The sequence below is a fragment of the Micrasema longulum genome, unplaced genomic scaffold (genome assembly GCF_059751315.1).
Source record: "Micrasema longulum isolate JH-2025_06_02 unplaced genomic scaffold, ASM5975131v1 h1tg001930l, whole genome shotgun sequence".
Taxonomy (NCBI): domain Eukaryota; kingdom Metazoa; phylum Arthropoda; class Insecta; order Trichoptera; family Brachycentridae; genus Micrasema; species Micrasema longulum.
In genome coordinates this window covers 275383-297637 of record NW_028279104.1, presented here as the reverse complement: position 1 = coordinate 297637, position 22255 = coordinate 275383, and the positions used below count along the sequence as shown (strand labels likewise).

The following is a 22255-nucleotide window of genomic DNA, read 5'->3' as shown; positions in this document are numbered from 1 at the left end:
ATAATAATAATAATTAATGTATTTTTTATTCGTGCATAATTTTTTAAACACACAGTTTTAATTTGATTTACATAATATAATCTAATAGTCCGTAACAGTTTTCTTTATAAGAATACCACCTGTTCATTCTAAATGAACAGTAATTGATTCTAAAGACGATACTCCTGTTATGTAACAGATCGTGTTACTATAAGTTGTTATAATATAATATTACATTTATTTATACTATGGGGACATGTCAAAAAACAAAATCATTATTATAAAATTTAAAAAAAAATCAAACTTACTAGATAGAAACCTAATTAGATTTTATTAATATTCAAAGTGTTAACTATGTGGTTGAAGTGAATGATTTTAAGTATTTAAATATATATTTAAATATAGTATTTAAATATAATTTTCTCTGCTGCATTGGCATGTTTTTATACTTTTAAACTACTTTTGATTACTAATATTATATATGTAAATAAAATCAGTATATTGCTGCTCTTACTATAATGTGTCATTAATTTTGAAGATGTTTTTTAAATTGACTTAAATTTATTGTCTTATATTTCACTTAAAGATTCTTCTCATCGTTTCTTTGAATCCCCTAAAATAAATATGTGTATATTTATGTTTTTCCTTTTTTTTAAAAAATGTTATTACTATTTTATTTTATTTTTACATCTGAGCATGTTTTTCATTCTTTATTTCAATTCTTAATTTTTAATTACTCTTACAAATTTTCTTCATTTTTAATATTATTTCCATTTGTTTATACTCACTACAGACAACAAACTTTAAAATATATTTTTTTCACTTAAATTATAATTTTTAAACAACTTTCATTTATGTTTTTCTTTTTCCTTCTCTTTTTTATGCTTTCATAATTAACCTTACATATAATTGCTTTATAATATGGAAACTTCACTGGTCCATTACAATTAAGTCTAATTGTGTAAAATATTAAACATTGTAACTGTACTGTATTTTTCCTCAATAAAAGAAAAAGAAAAAAAAAAAAAAAATAAATAAACACATACCGACTTTTCTATGTCTACCAGTTTCGAAACGTACCCACGTACCGTTTGTAAAAATATTAAATAACAATAACGAATTAGTTTTTTTTAAGGTATAAATACAATTACTTTGTTTTATGAACCACTTTTTTTACAGTCACAACCGACTAGTTTCGATAAATACACGTTGCCCTCTTCAGGGTTATATAATAGCATATTTTATTTTATTAACGTAAACGGCAAATCTGCCTTTTACAAAAATTTATAATACTAACATATTTGGCTTAATAAATGTTTTTTTTAACATAAATTTCCTTATACCCAATATTTATTTTAAAAATTAAACCTAAAAATTATACAAGATTTATATTTAAAAAAATTAACCTAAAAATTATACAGCATATTTAGTAGAAAGTTTAAACAATTCAAGAATAAATGTAAAATAAAAAAATAAAATCAAATATTTTAAAGTAATATAACAAGAAAATCATAAGTACTGTTTCATACGGCTGGTCAAAGTGAACAAAAAACTGTACATATTATGAAATCCATGAATGAACTGAATGGCTTCAGCCAGACGACAGAATTTGATTCAGGATACGGCTCTTTCCGATGTAAGGTGTACCGCTTTACCCACCGTTAAACTACTGGGAGTCTTCCTTAATTCTGACCTTTTTCTTGACACTTAAATTAGTACAACGATAAGTTTATGCTTTTACAAGACAAATTAAATGCATAGGCAAAAATTTGCCGGTTGATGCCGCCCTTTTTGCGTTTTTAGTGTCTAGAGTCGATTATTGTAATGGTATCTACGCAAGTCTCATCAGAATCCTCAGAGTTATCTATGGCCTTGTGAGAGAAAACAACCATTGGCGTCGTCGCTACAATAGAGAGCTATACTATCTACCGAGCGCCCATCAAGGTGGGACGCTCGAGGTGGGCTAGCCATTTAATAAAAATGGACGACGAAAACCCCATAAAACGCCTAAATCTCTCTATGCCACAAGGACGACGAAGACCAGGAAGGCCCAAAATGCAATGGATGGACTGCATCAGCGCAGATATGACAATGTTGGAAGTGAGGAACTGGAGAGGAAGGGCAGCAGACCGGTAAGAGTGGAGGAGACTCTTGGATTAAGCTAAGGCACACCCAGGGCTGTCGAGCTTATGATGATAATTTAGGCAGGTCTACCAATGAATAAAATGACTCGCCTACAGTCGGTATTGAACGCATGATTTCATCACTCGTAACCCTATCAAACATTGATTCTGTTTCCGTTTTTGAAGCGTTCTCTCTGCTTTCATCTTGTCTCTGCCAATTACATGTTTCACTTTCATACACGAATATTGGGACTAAAACCCCGCCGTGCACCGCCTTAACTTCGGTCGACCTCTCAATTGTATAAAGTAAATAATAATGACTAGTTTCTCTTTGGTTGGGCTAAGGAAGTATAGTCCGAAGAGTGAAGTATTGTTATGACAATGGCGCTGGTTATTGCTTATTATGGCGCTACTAACGTCTCGTAACGAATCTGCCCGTTACTGAACAAATCCGTTACGCTGTGTTGCGCAAGTAACCGAATAGAAAAAAATGATAATACTGAGAATTGAACGTTCTGGAAGTTGTGGAGCGCGAGCAAACGGTATTTGTAGGAAAATGCAGATTATTTATTGGAAAATTATCAGTTATTTACAGACATTTTGGAAAAAACAGAATCTATTAATTAAGGTTATATTATTTTATTTGTTAATCATATCATACCCATAAATTTATGCATTAAACCTTTCCTTACTGTGAAAAACACCCGCGCGTCACGGTGTTGTGTAGTCGAAACATATGTAAAAAAAACGAGAGGTTTTTATTTAGATCGGGTTGTGGTCCCGTGGCTAGTGTCTCGGACTCACGGACCAAAGGTCTGTGGTTCGAATCCCACTCTACCCCAACTTGATTCCATTTTCTAATAGTGAGTTATTTACAACTCGTTGAAAATGGCCCTCAAAATTAAATATTTGGGTAAATCATAAGAACGCAAGTATTTCTTTTTACAAAAAAAAATTAAATAAATTATTTATTTATTCATACACAAACATACATATTACAAATAAATAAATAACGTATCTCCAACTCTACGAGGCCAAGAGCCCTGTGTTGAGTTGGGATACAACACAATGGCAAGTTGAAGCATAAGCATTATTAAACAATAGCTAAACTAAAAATGAATATTACAGGTTTGACATTCATAAAGGAGTCAAGCAGGGATGTGTGATGTCACTATGGCTGTTCAACGTGTATATCGATAACTGCATGAAAGAACTGAAAGGCTTAAGAATGGGAGCAAAAATAGGCGATTTAAATGTCAATTGTCTTTTGTATGCTGACGATGCCATACTTCTTGCTGACAACAAGGAGGAACTGGAATTCTTGGTAACAAAAGTCTACTACGTATGCAAGGGAAACAATTTGCTGATGAATGTCAATAAATCATATGTGATGGTTTTTGAAAGAAATGAAAGTATGACTTAATGTGAAAGTACTGTGAATGGAGTTATACTAAAACAAGTGGAGGAATTTGTGTATCTGGGAAGTATGTTTCCTAGGAATGGAATGACTGAGAAAGATATTGAAAGATGGGTGAGTACCGAGAACAGAGTGAACGATGCACTTAAATCATCCTTGGCAAATAAATGTTTGTCGCAAGTGGCAAAATTAACAGTTCACAACGGAGTCTAGGCCCGACCCTGATGTATAGGAGCGAAGTATGGACTTGGAAAAACAGGGACGAAAGTAGGCTTAATGCTGTCGAAATGCGATCTCTCAGGCGGATGTGTGGTAAAACTATGTACGATAGATGGACAAATGTTCAGATCCGTACATTATGTAAGGCTGAGACAAGCATTATCGACAAAATCAAGAAAGGAGCTCCGCGCGGGTTTGGACATGTAGAGCGAATGGACGGTTTGGACATGTAGAGCGAATGGATGGATGCAGAAATAGAGAAAGACCGAGAAAGACATGGCATGACCAAATCCAACAAATACTTGAAGATGGACATGTCAAGGGTCAGAATAATCGGCGCGCGGGCATTCGATGTATGAATGTAGAGGAAGCGAGATCTGTATGCAAAGATAGAGTGATGTGGCGTTCTATCATCTCTGCCTACCCTTACAGAGAAACGGCGTGATGGTTTGTTGTTGTTGTTGTATAACATAAACATATACTTCAATAGCCAGACGTACGAATGTATCTATACTCCAGGAACTGGACACTGGACATAGGAGAAAAACATTTAAATCTTATATGGCTGTGATGTCACACTAGTCGACATACGACGCAAGACTCTCTATATCTCTCATATTTTTTTAAATGGTGAAATTGTATTTTTTGTAATCTTCAAATGGACATTTTCACACCGGATTTGTAAAGTGAAACTTGTATAACTATGCTGTATTTTAACACAAAATATATTTAACCTCGCTACCTGAAGAATGATGTCCGCAAGTACAGCGATACATCTGTATTAGAGAGAGCGCGAAGATAGAACACATAATGAGGAAGACAGAGACGCTGTTCTGTAGCCGCCGTAGCCGGTGTTGTGTGAAACAAATTCAGTCGGTTGGTGACATGATTTTTATGTTTTGCTATAACGGGGCTAAATTATATGTTTATTTTTATAAATTATGAAAAAGGAGTTATTAAACTGAATGCTTCCATGTTTTTATTTTTTCAAATGTTTGAGCTTTAGAAAATTCCGTCTTTCTACAGTTATTTACCACAATCGTTTAAGAGTTAAATAACCAAAAAATTACGATGATAATAGTATAAATATATTTTTTTTAGAATGGTTCAAAATTTGCGTATTTTGAATTACCCGAAAACGAGACGTTTCGCGCCCTCTAGGGCAAACGGCATGTATGACGTTTTGGCACCAAACTTGTACGCAACGTCTATTAGAAGCGCGGTCGGCAGTCATAGCGCGTGACGTCAAAATGACGTGATGCCAACTGCGGGCCGTTTTGTGGTGCTCATTTTTAAACCCGAAAATTATAAATGAAAACTTGCTTTAAAAATCGATAGTTATATCATTAGAATCTTAAAAATCCGCTTAAAATAAATATGCTATTTTTAACGTTATTCCCGACTTGTGAAAGTGCTCTATTTCAGTGGTGAATTACAAGGCTCGAGAAAACGCACATTTAATATTTGTCTTCTCACCGGGTATCGAGCCCGGAACCTTTCGTGTGTGAGTCGAGTGTCTTAACCACTACATCTAATATCGAAGCGATAATTGCGCCACCTGCACCACGACAGGCGAAATGTTTTTCTCAATTGGTCTAGGTGTTGTAGTGTATTTTTCGTTACCTCCTTCCATATCCCCTCTATCCCACCTGCTGACAAGCCTCAATATAGAGGCTTAGCGGGTTATTCCTTAAAAATAAAAAAAATCGTTTTTGGTTTTTTTTTTCTCAGATTTTTTCTTAAACTAAAGATAAACAACAAACCCTCGGAACAATTATATATTTTTTAAATATTTTACGGTTATTCAAAGAAGCATGAAGGACGCTTAGTGTTTATGTAAATAAAAAACAACGCATTCATTTCACGGACAAGTGATTTTAGACTAAATATGTTATGTTTTGTTTGATCTTAAAGCGGTCGATAAGCGGTTCGGTTGTCCTCGCGTCTCTTTTTCAGGTTTCTCAATTATTATTTCACAATAGTTATTGGAAGTCCGTTTACTTTGTAAAGTAAAAAACGCCACAGGTAAACCCTTTCGATGAATTATTTTTATATTTCAACTCTTTTATTTATCTATTTTTATTTTTTCCTATCGAAGTTCAACAAGGACACAAGAAATACATACAATTTGTAAGTAAGCATTGGTATCATTCTTCATATATATCCTCAAATATGGAACTCCACTGTCTTTCATAAATTATGTAAAACGAGGGCACTGGAAACAAAGATAGCATACTCCAAAAAAAAAAAAATTTGGTTATTTATTTATTAATTTTCAGTTCACAAACAGTAAAAGATATCACAATATAAATACAATTAATAAAAAATAAAAAAATTACACTTAACCTCTTTCACCAATTATATGTGAACACCAATAGTCACAAAGGAAAAAAAATGTATACAGAGTGTTCTTTAAACCAAACTCAAAATATTGTTGATAAATTACCTGGTCCATGAAGAAGTATAAAAATTGAAAAAATAATATTTTCAGGCGTTGCCTAGTATGTAGGTGAAATAATTCAGTTAGATGAACCTCACCCGCATAAATAAAGATTTCAGCTCTTTAACTTCACAAACATCAACAGATGAAAGAATTGAAGGAATATGGATGTTAAAATATAGGCAGAATGGTGAATGTTACACAGTGTGTAAAGTGGCCACTTAAGCCAGCCATTGACAGGTCATAAGCCCTGTAGATGCCTAGACTTCCATATTACCTTCTCTTAAATGTTCTTCATCTCTGTTGTAATATATTAATATAAACAGCTCCCCAGGGAGTTGAATCCAGTCCTTGTCTACAAAAATTTGGACAAACTCAAAATATTGTTAAAAAAATAAATATTATTTTGAACAACAGATTATGAATAAATTATTTTTGTATAATGAATGTAATAATCCGTAAGGGTTAATAAAAAAATTGTCATATAAAAAAAAAAAGATATAACATAATAGATCCATATGGATCTACTTTTCTGTACATATCGGCAGTTTAGCAGCTATCTGCTTTTTACATTTACTTCTTACTTATATTTACAGTTTACATTACGTATTGGGTTAAACAGACCGTAAAAAAATACAGACTTCAATTGTCAATTAAATAAATAAATAAAATGAAAAAATATCAATGAATTTGATTAATTAATTTGAAATGCCTTTGTAGTTGTTTAACGGGTTAAATATTTTCGTATACCGACGCGACGTACCGTCGGATGCATCCAAGGCCTTTATCAAAAGAATAGTCACTTAGTGTATTAGACTTTCGTAAAATATATGCAAATAGCCAGTGATTTTGTAACATGGATGCAATTATTTGTATGTGGGTCCTATGTGTTTAAACTCACAACCGAATCCATTGCGAAACGAAAAGTTACTTCGAACAATGGCGAATACTATTATTGTCTATTAGGTAAACAATTATTATTACTAAAATTAGTCGGATACGTTATACTGCGGATGCGGAGATTAGACAAACGACATTGAAAAATTATTTTAAAAGATAATAGCCATGTTAGAAAATACTTTCAAAGGATTTGCGTGGCTGGTTATTTTTTATTTATTTCTAGAACTTTTCTGATGATTTTTTTTTACGTTTTGGCAATATGTAAACAAACAAAACGATTGTGTATAGTTACAGTGCAAATTAAAAGACAATTTAGACCAAAAAATTGCTCTGCATCAGTGATGGTATGGGCCGCGGTAACTGCCACAGGACGCTAAACACTCGTTTTCATTGAACAGGGCGTAAAGGTAAATCAGCAAATCTTCCGTGAAAAGATTTTAATGAGGCGTCGTTATCTTGGACACGTAAAAAAATCGGTAAAAACCATTGGACGTTTCAACAAGACTCGGCACTCCCATAAAGCCCGTGAAACCTAACGTTTTTTACAAGAAAAAGTTCTCAGCTTCATTTCATCACAACAGTGGCCTCCATATTCCCTGGACTTAAACCCAATGGACTTAAATATGGCCCATTCTAGAGGCCAAAGTATCAGCTAAAAAAACGATTGATCTTCGCCGACAACGATTGATCGATTGATGACGCCTTAAAGATTGATCTTCGCCGAAAATGGGACAAAATAGCATCATCCCACATTCGTGCAGCGTGTGAAGCCTACTTGGACAGACTCGATGCTTTTATCCGCGCTAAAGATGGCTACGTCGAACAACATATATTTTTTCAAATCGAAATGTTTTTACGATATGCTGAAGTTTAAATAAAAAAAATCAAAATTGACAAAATTACAGAATTTTTGAATGGTAACACTTCGAGTGCCGACCCCTGTATTTACATCATCTTACAGGAAACATACCTTTTCTTTTTAAATTCATTCAAACACTTTTCATTCTTCATACATGCGGGCATTTCTTCATGCTTCTATCAGCTGAGACAAAATAAATGCATACGCAAAAATTTTCCGGTTGATTCCGTCCTGTCTAGAGTCAACTATTGTAATAGTTTCTACGCAGGTCTACCAATAAACAAAACAAAATTTAACTTGTCTTATTTTTTGTTTTGTACACCATTTTGTGAGAAGGACCTAGATTATATTGTTATGGTATTTGTTACAATGGATATAGTGTAAAGTTTCCGCAAACCAAGTTTTGTAAAGCTTCCATTGATAATAAACGCAGAAATGGCATTTTTCAATAAAAAAATATAAAAGCGCCATCTATGAATAATACGTTTCATATTTTCGTTGAGAATCACTTTAAGGCAATATTTACGAAAGAAAACGAGTTGAAAGTGTTCGTGATCTTGGTGTGATTCTAGATAAAAAACTTACGTATGAAAACCACATCGAAAATATAGTGAACCGGGCACACAGAAACTTAGGTTTTGTTATCCGCACTTGCCAAGTTTTTAATGATATTGGTAGTATCAAATTAATTTATTTCGCTTACGTTCGTAGTCTCCTTGAATATGCCTCCTCTGTGTGGTCTCCCCAGTATTCCATACACAAGATAAGGCTTGAAAATATTCAGAAAACATTTTTGAGACATCTCAATTGGAGATCCAGATTTACGGACCTTAACTATAAAACTTCTTGTCATAAACATAATATACTTAGTCTTGAGGATCGTCGTTTGTTATTAGATATGGGTATTTTACATGACATTCTTAATGGACGTCTTGATAGTCCTGTTCTGGTTTCTGAGTTGGCCCTTAACGTACCTGGCTACCGCACCCGTCACACGAATCTATCTCTTTTCCATGTACCCACAGTTCGCACCAACTATGCTCAGAACTCTCCTCTGATTCGCTTGACGCGTAATTATAATTTATTTTTCAATAACATAGACATATTTAATTGCAGTAAACTCACTTTTAAAACCAAAATTAAAAAACTATTATTTGAAAAAAATTATGTTTCGTTAAAAAAAAAAAAATTATATATTTTTTTACATTATAATTTTAAATTGTTTCTATTCACTCATATATCAAATACACACTTACCCTGTCCTTAAACCTACCCTCACACCCATATACAATCACACACATATTCACATACCTACCAAAGCCACACTCCACTTTTTTACACACGCATCCTCACACACAAAAAAAAACTCGCACACATGCACTTCTATAAATTATATTTAACTGAACTGGATTTTTATAATTGTATTTATGTGGAAAACTGATTTGGCTTTATTTTATGTTTTTTTTTTATAATGTTGTGTATATTTCTTTGTATTGCTGTTGTTTTTCTTAATAAACAAAATAAAAAAAAAATAATAAAAACGAAAAAATTACTCTAAGATCAGTTTTGGAATCACATTAAATACGTAGCTAAAAATGTCCAGCAAAGTTCGCTGCTTTGACGGAGAAACTCGTTTACTATCATTGAGATATAATACATAGATTTACGAAGTTCTTCTGCATCTATAAATGATTTTGTTTGAACTCACCTGTCATTCTGGTACAACTCCACCGAGGAGTTGAGAGTTGCTAGTTGCTCCTTCAACAGCTGCAGGTTGGAGTTGACAAAGCTCAACTCCAGGGCAACTGTTTCTCTCAGCTTCCTGTTGTGGGTCGCCTGAGAACAGACAAAGTTGACGGTCATCGTTCATTCGCTAGATAAGTTGCATTATTGGACGTCCCGGAATCAACTAGTGTTATCAGCTTAAAAGTACCAGTTCGAAATACTCGGCAGCTAACGTTATTTTTTTAATCTCCTGGCAGTCATAATTATTATTACAATTCACCAATACCTAGACTACACCGGCCAGCGGCTAGGTAACGAGTGTGGTGAATTTGATATATTTCGTCTGTCTTTATATAAATATAGGTTAAGTATTCAAAAGGTTATAAATTAATTTGTAAAAAAATTCTTAATATTGTTCTTTATTTACTTTTTTTTTCTTCTCATGTATCTCTATAATAATGTATAAACTTATGTGTATATATATATAGTTGGATAATTTATATAGCGCCATTTTTGTGAAAATCACCTCAAGGGCGCTGTACAATTAATAAATATCCCAGTACGTCTTGCAGCTACAGAGCGCATGGACGGTTGGGATTCTAGTTCCTCGTTTTCAATTAAGATCAATAAAAAATTATAACAGATAGGAGCTAGATTACAGGACGTCTTGCAGCTACAGAGCGCATAGATAGTTAGAAATTTAGCTCCCATTTACACATTTTAAAAATTGACAAATAAATTTAGTGTATTAATGATATTAAAAATTAATAAATAATAATATGAACAATAAAAAGGAGTATGATTACAACACGTCCTGCAGCTACTAAGCGCATAGACGATTGGAATTCTAGACCCCATTTATAAAATTTAGGTTTTTTTAAGTTGGTATATGAAAGCTAGATAACCAATCATCATGCAGCTACAAAGCGCATGGACGAGTGGAATTCTAGCAAAGTTAAAATAATATCAATAAATTTATAAAAAATAGAGCATAGTAGTAAGTTTGTCAAGTGTTCATGCCAAGAACTAAGCAATAAAAAACTAAATAAATAAAGCACTGTATCAACTCCATGGTTAACAAAGGGAGATAGATGTCCGAAGAGAATCTTTTGTAGACAGTAGGTAGATATCGTCACCATGTGGTCCAATAGGCTGCTGGAGAATTTCTGGAAACGCACGTGTGTAGACTGGGGGATTATGCCTATTGTTCCAACGACTTGGTGTCCATTTTGGTCCGTATTATTTCATTTTATGAGACGCAACATTCCTGTTCAATTCACATTTTTAAATGAATATTTTTTGTATAAGTTAGTTATAGAAGTTTGATTTATCATTTTGTATGTTATTAGAAGGCAGATATTTGAAATTTTATGTATTTATCAATAAATGTCAGTTCACTTTTAATAGCACTGTTGTAATTTATTGATTATGGGTGTAGTGTTCCAAATAGCAAAATTTAGGTACTTTCGCGTCAAAAGCTGATGGATTCTTAAACGGTTTAAATGATTCACATAAAATTTTATGATTTAAAGGTTACAGGCGCACTATTTTTTGAAAGTTTCCATTGTTCACTATTTGTCACATATTTTGTTAAGAATAAAGTATAAAACAATGCTATTAAATAAATAGTCTTATTTTTTCCACTGTTTGTCTAAAACATGACTACACTACTACACACTAACGACTTATAGACATTAACTCATTGTTTTCTAACATATAACAACTTATTTTTAAATTTATTATAAGATTATAAGCTACGGTTGGAGAGGAACTATATTTCACGCCCAGCCCGTACGGTGGCTGAGCGCATGTATATGTATGTGCATGTATGTATATGTATGTGCATGTATGTGAGTGTATATATATATATATATATATATGTACATGCATGTATGTATATGTGTGTGTATATATGTATGTGCATGTATGTGAGTGTATATATATGTACATGCATGTATGTATATATGTGTCTGTATATATGCATATGCATGTGTATGTATGAGTGTATGTTTTTAAATGTAAATTTATTAAATATTTTTCTATGTGCCCATACATTTCCTTATTTTTACTTATTATTTTATCTTTTAGTTTTTCTTATGTTATCTTTAATTTTAACTAAATTTACATACTTATGTTTCACTGCTGCACTTGAATGTAATTTCTAATATATGTAAAAGCCCGTAGGGCGTGTAAATTAATTAATAAATAAATAAATTATCATCTGTAATGACGTTTAAATATATACGAGTAGACACCTTACGAGCGCGTAGTCGATGGCTAGCAATTTAATAAATAAATTTATGGGTATTTGACTTACTATCCTATCCTGTCCTGACCCTGATCAGCCTTTGTATGATAATGGAAAGAGGGTCGAGAAAGTTGGCAGATTTAAATACTTGGGAGCAGTGGTGATTTTGTAAGTAAGGCGAGTGAGGCTCCGCCTCACAAAAAATCGTATTCCACTCGTTCACAACTATGGATGTAAAATTACGTTTTACCAAAAGGTTCGGTAAAATATCGTAATTTACAGTATTTTACGGTAATTTCCGGTAAGAAACGGATATGACATACTAATTTTTAGTTTTCAAAGGTATTACAAATAGGAGTAGCTTTGTTTTAGGACACTTTACATGACTGCGAAAACCAGGTTTAGATCCATAGGGTGGTTGTCGAGATTTATTATAAGTATGGGACGTTTAAGGTTATTTGATATGTACTTTTTCCACTTTTTTTGATATAAAAAGGTTATTATGTTTTGAAACTTAACAAGATCGGTGAACATAGGGTCGTTAGTAAAAACTTAAGTTTGTGGCCTTGAACGACCACCGCTCATGCCGCGATTTAAAAAAAATGGTGCTTAAAATCAGTTTTTTGAGTATAATTACGTCCCTATAACTACTCGTATTTGTTATATCTTTTAAAAATAAAAATTAGTACGTCATATTCGTTTCTTACCGAAAAATACGGGAAAATACCGTATTTTACCAAAATCTGGTAAAATTCCCGTAAAATACCGCGATAGTTTTACCGCCTTGCATCTCTATTCACAACGCGACACGTTGATTAAAAAGCTTTGATATAAGAATATTTCAACGTAAAACCAACCCTATTCCTTCTTGTCCAAAAGGCAGTTTTTTTGTAACGCACAGGCAATGCACATGGCAACTTCTACAAGCCTTTTAATTCAGTCGCATTCCTACTGATAACACGTGCGGTAAGCAAAACATTTCTTTATTTCAATGTACAAAAGATTGAATTTAGAGTACATTCTTATCGGTTAGGCGGAAAATAAACGAGCCTCAAAAGTTAAGAGAGAACATATTTGCCGGACGTCAAAACGTGAGTGAGTTTTGACCTTGGGAGAATGTTTTGACCATAATTCATTCAAACAATGAGTCTGATTGAAGTAAGAGGAAGCGAGCACCGAGCGGAATATCTACTCTTGTGTTACCTAGTCTCCTTTAGTCACTGTCGCTACCGTGCGTTTCGGCATTGAGTACGTATATGCCTAGTAATGAATAACTCCATAAAACTCAAAAAGACGTTCGTAGGCTTATTCTTTTTGCCGTTTTTTAAATATAGTAACGTAATAATCAATATTAATTATTAAAGTCTAGCAGTATTGGAGTGTAAAATTATATTGCAGCCGCACTAACAATTTTATACCAAAACCGCCGCTGCTTGGGAGTTCACATAACTGAGGATGGAAGCATGTACAAAGAGCTCGCAACCCGCCTAGGAATTGCTGGAGCAACTTTTAACAAGATGCGTGTTGTCTGGAACTCTAGTCTATACTCGGCCAAATGAAATCCCAATTATTCAACTCTCGCATAATGCCAATACTCCTATATGGGTGCGAATCTTGGCAACTTACGAAAGCTCAAAACACCAAGGTGTTGGGTTTTGAGAGTAAGTGGTTGAGAAGGATATTAGTAATAAGGGTCGATGAAATACTGTCCGGTGTAATAAAAAAAAATCTACTTATTAGTGGCATAAAAAGTATTTTTCAATTTGTAATTTTAAATTCCCGCAAAAACGGTCATTGCATTGGCCATGCCCCTAATACGTCACGATTCATGTTTATTTTCAACTTTGTTCCTAACCTTTTAAGTTTTTATCGAACATCGTCACGACTCTTAACGTCACAACTATCAATGCCAAACATGTCGAGTTTTTCGAGTAAACAGGGTATTTATTAAACCCTATCACATCCAAAACCACGATGATCAGTATGAGCAAGAAGACATATTGGCACATTGAAATATTTTTTTAGAAAGAATAAAATTTATTTCCATGCCTAGTATTCTGTTTATTCTGTTATTTTCAAGTATTTTTCATACCCTTTTTAATTTGTAGTATATCATAATTTTAATTTTTCTGCTTTTGTTAAATAATATTATAGTTTAAAATTTAAAAACGTCTCTAAAAAAATTATTATCTGTATGTCCCTAAATGAGTTTTTTTTTTAAAAACTCCTTGGGAATATTGTATATAATTATGTTTAATATGTTTTCAATATAATAAAAAAAAAAAAAAAAAAAAAAATTTGAAAAAATAAAATATCAAAAAATGATTGCTTATTTCTGCAGGGGAAAAACGAGGAGGGGGGAGGGGGCAGTCTGATACTGTGGCGCACTCCCCTGCAGAAGTGAGACAGTATTTGGTTTTTTTTAAATATATATTTTTAAAATTTTATTCGCTCTAAAAAAATATTTTAATGTGCCAAAATGTCTTCTTGCCCATACTGATTATCGTGGCTTCGGATGTGACAGGGTTTAAAGAACACCCTGTATATGAAAACTTTTCTCCACAATATTCATATTGATTTTGAAAATACAATTAATTATTCTTAATCCATTTCATATATTTTTATCGGTCTTCGTAGTAAATGACATTTCCCTGTTAAAAGCAAATAAATGTTAAAATGAATTGAAGCAGTCTCAAAACAAAGATTTTATATTTAATACATTTGATTGATGGAGAAGACATGTATAAAACACGGTTTCGTGAGACAATTAACGTGATTATCAAACACATTTCAGTGGAATGCGAATTAATGAAAGTTGGCAGAACAGATACTAGAAGAATGTAGGTAGTACATCTCATGAAGACGAAGCTGGGTCAGCAGCTAGTGGTCGAGAAACGAAGATATTTCGCTTTATAGCCTTGTTTATATCGATGGTAAAAACGGCTTAGTGACTCAAGGTTCGTAGGTTTTCACGGCCTTCAGAATACAGATAGTGTTTTCCTGGGTTATTATGCCGTGTTTGTGGGCTTTGTATTGCCGACGTTTCGGAGCACATTGCAGTGTCCATCTTCAGGGCTGAATGTATGAGTGTAGTTTTTAGTGTGTTTAATTGTGAGGAATTTGTACCGTGTCGCAGTCGGGCAATGTATGTGGTTAAGTGTGTGGAGTTTGTACCGTGGGCTTTGGAAGCACCGGGTACCATGAGGTTCGTAGTCGTAACCCATCATCCCTGTTTATGTTATTAGGATGCTTGTATATTTCTATGGCTTCCTTTATTAAACGGGCTTGATGATTTTTGGGCTTTCCAAGGACATTTGGCTCAAATGAGAAATTATGCCCTGTTTCTATGTAGTGCTCTGCAAGAGCTGATTTATCCGGGTAGCCCAACTTGCATGCACTCTTGTGCTCTTTTATTCTTGTCATTATGTTTCTGGCAGTCTGCCCTATGTAAACTGTTTCACAGCTTTTGCAATTTAATTTATATACTCCATCTGTTTCAAGTGGGTCCCGATCTTTTACTGATTTTAGTAAGTTTCTTACTTTTGAGGTCGTACCGAACACTGTCCTTATGTCCCGTTTCTTAAGCGTTTTTGCAATTCTATCCGTGACATTTTTGACATAGGGAAGGAACTATCTTCAGTGTAATAGCATAAAATAAATTGATAAAACAAATTTACTTGTTTAAAACTATAAAAAATATAGGTGCGAAGGTTTTCACGGTCACTGTTATCAATATTATGTATCTTTTTGGGTGATACCGTGTATGTTGGATTTGATCCGACGTTTCGGCTACCATTGCAGGAGCCATCTTCCCTGAAGATGGCTCCTCATCACACAAATACAAGAGTAACTAGATACTCCACTCTGATGCTGCAAAAACAACTTACTAATACTCAGTTAAAGTGTACAATCTACTGCCATTGTCCATAAGGACAATTAGTTAGTACTCACAACATAAAATTTCTATTAAGAAATGAATAGTGGAGGTGGGTTGCGCACGGATCGATGAGTGGATCAAGCCAAATACTTTAAAATTTGCTATGAAAGTTTGTCTTCAAGTCTATATGAATTTATTGTGTTTTTTTTATTATTATTATTTTTTTGTTTATTATGTTTACGATGATAATTAGGTTAATTAGATTAATTACGTTTTTATTTTCTTATTATGTTAACTCTTGTGTGGCTGTGATGTCACTCTAGTCGACATACGACACAAGACTTGATATATCTCTCTTATTTTTTTAAATGATGAATTCGTATTTTTTGTAATCTTCAAATGAACATTTTCACACCTGATTTGTAAAGTAAAATTAGTATAACTATGCTATATGTAAATACAACTAATATTTATCCTCGCTACGCGAAGAATGAATGTCCGCTAATTCAGCAACACATATATATAGATACCTTATACAAGACAGAGCACGAGGATAGAAGTCATAACAAGGAAGACAGAGACGCTGTTTTGCGGTGGGTGTCGTCTAAAACAGATTTAGTCTTCAGTCAGTTGATGAAAATGATGGGGGACGCACGCACGTAACATGAGCGGCGTATTTGTGATTTTTAATTTATTTTGCTATAACAAGGCTAAATTATATGTTTATTCCCATAAATTATGGAAAAGGAATTATTAAACAGTAGTCTTAATTTTTTACATTTTTTTCAAATGTCTGAACTTTAGAATATTCCGTTTTTTACTAGTGGTAACACGATGTTACATCACCGCGCGCAAAGGGATTATTTACCACAGTCTTTTAAGAGTTAACTATGTTAAATAACTAATTAAAGGTATGTTTCGTTATATTTAAACTACTGGGTGTTCATTTAGATTCAGATCTTTCTCTTCATTCTCAGGTCAATAAAACGGTAAGTGCTGGTTTCTTCCATCTCCGACAGATCAAATCCGCGCGGAGAAATATTCCTATAGATGCAACTAAAGCTCTTGTAAATGCTTATGTCGTTTCGCGTCTTGCTGTAATAGAATATACGCAAATCTCCCAAAATATCAAACTAATAAACTTCAATCTGTTTTCAATGCAGCAGCAAGGCTTATTACGGGAGTAAAAAAATATTCTCACATCTCACAACATCTTCGAGATTTGCACTGGTTAAAAAGACCAGAGAGAATAAAATACAAGCTGTGCTGGACAGTATTCAAATCCCTTCATGAAATGTCTCCAAAATACCTATCGGAACTTTGTATTAGGGAAAATACACGTCGAAGAAAATCTACTCTTAGGTCAGCATTTGATTCAGGAAGAGGAATTATAGTTAATTTGTAAAGTGTTCGTGTTAAAAAGTAAACAATAAAAAACTAAACAGATAAAGCACTACAACACTATGGATCATAACAGATAAAAATATCCGAAAGGTAGCTTTGTTATATTTATTTATTTATACTTTTACAATTTTGTATGATTTTTTTTATACAGAATAATGTTCACTGAGGTGTCCCGTGCCGAGGGAAACATTTTACAATAAATAATAATATAATAATTATAAAGCGCCATTTTTGTAAAAAATAACCTCAAGGGCGCTTTACAATTGAATATCTAAACTTACATTCTAACCAAACTTAAGTTATACATTATATTTCCAGATTTAAAATTGAGGGTATGATAGTTTAAAGAAATGCGATTTTAGTTGGAATCTGAACTGACTGGGACTGTCGATGATTCGTAAGTTTGAAGGCAATTAGTTCCAGGCGGAGGGGCCGGCGGCGGCAAAAGCGCGATGTCCAAATCTAGTGTTTGGGGAGCGCCGGATTTCAACAAACTTCAAATAGTGTTGACAAATATATATTTAACTTACTTTGAAGAGATTTTCAGCTCCTGCTCGTAACCGCAACTCTTTATTTATCTCCTGATTCAGTTGACATCTCCTGTTCTGCAATTTCCCCCTGCACGTGGCCACGCGAGGATCTGAACCCTGGAACAAATAATTAATTTAATCAATTACACGTTGATAAATGGCAACAACATACGCCGGAGACTGGACCGCTGTGCACGTGCAAACCAAGAGCCTTCTGCGTGATATCGCATGATTGGCCCATTTCCCCCCACGGCAAAAATCTACACGGTATGATAAAATACAATACAGTGGATTTATATTTATTGTTCTACAAATATTTATTTATTTAATTCCTGGCAAACGCAATAACCAGTACACCATGAGACCGACTAATCTCCAGCCAATTTCTTTTTGCAGAATTTTTACGTGAGATTACTCGCAAAATGATGATTTTGATAAAATTATCGTTAAAATCTATTTTGCCAAGTTTGACTTAATTATTTGAGTCGGGTTGTGGTCCCGTGGTAGTGTTGTAAACTCACGGATCAGATATCCACAATGTAGTTAAAAGTAGTTGTCACGCGCCATTGTTTACACACTTTGCAACAATGGTGATTGGACTCATAAAGGTAATAAACCAAAATCAGTGATCGAACATCCCATTTCCAAGACAAACAAAAAGGATTTTTTCTGAGTACCTTAGCCTTGTACATGACACGTAAGGCTACTTTAATACAGGGGTCCAATAAATATATATATATATATATATATATATATATATTTTTTTTTAATTTTAGAAAATGGTCACTAAAATTTATTTATTTATTTATTTATTTAAACGCCTTTTAGGCTTTTACATGTTTTACATACATATATACAAATAAAGACAGACATGAATTTTACAAAGAAGTAGCAAAAATGTTTAAATGATTTTTAGAAGAAAATGAAAAATATCAAAAATAACATCTTTACATATTAGTATAAAAGTGGAAAGAACAGAAGTGCATTTTTAAATATGAAGACGGAAATGCATTTTACACAAAGAAAGTAAATTGAAGTATTTTGGCAGAATGGGCAGAATGGTGAATGTTGCGCAGTGTGTACAGTGGCCGCTTAAGCCAGCCAATGACAGGTCATAAGCCCTGTAAATGCCTAGACTTCCATTTTCCCTTCTCAAAAATGTTTTCCCTCTGTGTTGAATTAAATTTAAAAAACAAACCGACACGAGCGTTGATTTAGAGATAACACACGCGTTGATTTATTACTGCGATAACTTAAGCATGTTCATTATTGTTCATTATGATCGGTCAAATGCTTAGCATGTTTTTAAGCACGTCGATAGTTATTTGTAACTAAGCTACTGGTATGGAGTGTCTTAATGTACAGCTGCGAAACATTGTTCTTTTTTGGAGGAGACATAAAGAGACTAGAAGCTTTCGAAATGTTCTATAGAAGAATTCGGAGCATATTCTGGAGGAACCACATCACGAATAATGAGGTTCTTAGTAGAATCGAAGGAGGAAAGCGCCTGCTTTAGACCATCTCCAAAAGACGAGCTAGATAGATTGGACACATAGTGCGTCACAAGAGACTCCTACAAACCTCGAAAATTTACGCAAGAATATGAGCTGCAGGTCAAATGAAGGATTAGAGACGGCCGCGCGGGACAGATCGGGGTGGCAGAGATGCAGAGCTTTGCTGCAAACCAATCCAGTGCCTCGATTATGAACGCTATCTTCATCTGTATATATCGAGACGGTAAACTTAACTTCTGTACTATTTGTATCTTACCTCGGTATGTTCTACCTACTTGTCATATCGACATCATATGATCGAAACAAGCCAATGGAATGACCGCAAACAATTAGTCTGCGTTTCTTACATCATTAACATTTAAAATAGTTCTGATTTATAGTTTAAATAGGCTTCTGTAATAAAAAGTGCTCACTTTAAAGCGATTGTAAACTCCAAAAAATCCCAATTCAAGCAAAAAATGCTCGTTTGAACTACAAAGCCGGCTCCTTTAACGTCACGATACATACACTCTGAAAGATAGTAAAACAGATGGAAAAAATATAATAACTAAACTATTTTTTACAGTGGTAACTTTCTAATGCCTGGGTACTCTTTATTTGTTAATAGGACAGAAACATAGCGAGATTATTTTCACATCTAGGCGTTTGTTTTATTACACTGACATTTATGTCGGAATTTAATTCGACTTCAAAATTTACTTATTTCTCTCTCATATTTTTAATAGGCTTTTAAGACAAAAAGTGCCAATCTCAAAACCGTTAAAATTTTTAATTAATCATAGTTAAAGAAAAAGTTGCGCGGTGGAACAAAATTTTTGACACTTTTAATGCGTAGATAAACGTATCGAGGGGTTCTAGACCCGTCGGTATAAACTGATGTACTTGCATCAAAACTTGATAGTGGGCGTATCGGCAGTATACCTCTGCAGTCTGTCGGGAGACTTTTATTTTCATCTATGACGTCGTACTGAAGCTATGTCATTTTAGAGCGTAGATATGTGTACCGTGACGTACGCTTCCCCTTGTTTCATATCGATGTACCTACCCAAAACTTGAAGGTGGGGGTCGGTAGTATATCTTTATAACCACCGGAAGGAATTTATCTTCAACTGCACCGTCAAGGTAGGTATGACGTCTTTATCTTCCCATCATAATCGAGGCCCAGATTAGAAGAAAAGCAGAGAGGAAGAAAATTGACATTAGAGCATTCATTTCGACATTTCCACCGATCGGCGATAGGACTTCAATCTAAAGTTACGACAAATATTTCCTCAGCGCACGTCGCATTGATAATTAACCAGAAATGAATTCACCAATTAGGTAATACACGAGATCTAACATTTCGGCTACCCGAACTCAAAATGAACGAAATCTTTTCAATATCGCTACTCTGGCCGCGTCGGTGTTACAATACGCGTTTGTCAATGTGTTTGGTCCATTATTACTCATATTTATTGTTTAGAAAGTTGGTTCTGAGTTCTGATACAATCAGAACCATAAACACAATGCTGAATCAATTCGCTTGGAGATCAAATCTGAGATGATTACTGGTTATTACGAATGGCTATTGATGTTTCGCACTTGGATATATCAAATGATGACTTTCTAAGAGCGGTAATGATCATTCATTGTTTGAAGACATTGATAAAGGTTAATTCGTTCAATGCTTTCATTAAACGCGTTTCGTAAACGAGAATCTTTTACAAATTTAGTATGTTTCGTCATTATTATGTGCGTACACTGCATTGACACAATAATTTCAACTCATCTGTGTTTTGTGCTATAGATTTAGTAGCTCAATCACAAATTACTATCGACGTGCTTAAACACATGATAAGCATTTGAGCGATAACAATGAACAAAAATGAACATGTTTAAGTTATCGCAGGCGTAAATCAACGCGCGTGTAATCTCTAAGTCATCTCTAAGTCGGTGTGTTTTTTGTTTTCCTCCAAAATAAATACAGATACCAAAGTAGGGAACAAAATGCCGAACACTCTTCGAGTGGAACGGGGGTCTTTTGACTATTGTCAACAGGCCGGCTTCTCCTGAAGAGTTTTAAGTGGTTTCCTCTCCACATGAGCCAATGCTGAGAAGTTCCCGATTGCCCCACTCTAGAATATCTTTCCTGATCCCCAAAACTAAGCAAAAATTTAAAGTAATTTAACTGCAGAAAAATCTTCTTTTTGAAATCAAAACCTTGTACGGGGGTTGAGTAAAAAAATAGGCTCTGAAATTTTTGTCTAAAAATACATCATTGGAAAGCTTAATTTCTTAACTGTTTTTCATATCAGATTTTTCAACGCATTTTTTTGACGACTTATCCACTTTTGGAATCCAGCTTCAAAGAAGTCCGCCGCCAGTCCGTGGAGGAATTAGGTGACCGTCCTGCTTGTTGAGTTTATGACTCGAGGGACCACAATAAATTCGGAAAATTATTGGGAGACCTTGAAAAAACTCAGAAGAGCCATCCAAAATCGCCGGAGAGGAAAACTGACGAAAGGCGTTAGACTGCACCACGACAATGCGCGCCCGCACGTCTCTCCAAACTGAGGATTTAATCGAAAAAATTGTCTGGGATCTTACAGCCCTGATCTTGCATCGAGTGACTTCTACTTGTTTCCAAAATTAAAGCAACACTTGGGTGGACAACGTTTCGAGACTGATGAAAGAGCGCAGAAAGCGGTCACCAAATTCCTCCACGGACTGGCGGCGGACTTCTTGGAAGCTGTGACCAAACGTGGATTAGTCGTCAACAAAAATGCGTTGGAAAATTTGGTAATTATGTTGAAAAATAGTTAAGAAATTAGGCTTTCCAATGATGTATTTTTCAGTTCAAATAAAAAATGCCTTAAACCTAAAAAAAAAAATAGAACCCTATTTTTTACACAACCCTCGTATATTATAAACAAGGTAAAAAATGCCAATGCCAATGCCAATGACAAATCATAAGCCCTGTAAATGCCTAGACTTCCATATTCCCTTCTCTAAAACGTTCTCCATTCCTGATGTAATTTGTT

General features: G+C 34.1%; 1 protein-coding gene across 2 annotated transcripts in view; it reads right to left on the bottom strand.

Moving 5' to 3' along the window:
- Rhp (GTP-Rho-binding protein rhophilin) overlaps positions 1–22255 on the bottom strand; it is a 292710-nt gene that overhangs the window by 65329 nt on the left and 205126 nt on the right. For both annotated transcript variants that reach the window (XM_088238614.1, XM_088238615.1), the window contains 2 exons: positions 17722–17838; positions 9646–9773 (listed from right to left, as the gene is read on the bottom strand). In XM_088238614.1, coding sequence (XP_088094740.1) covers positions 9646–9773; positions 17722–17838 — 245 coding nt within the window. The remainder of the gene's footprint in view (positions 1–9645; positions 9774–17721; positions 17839–22255) is intronic.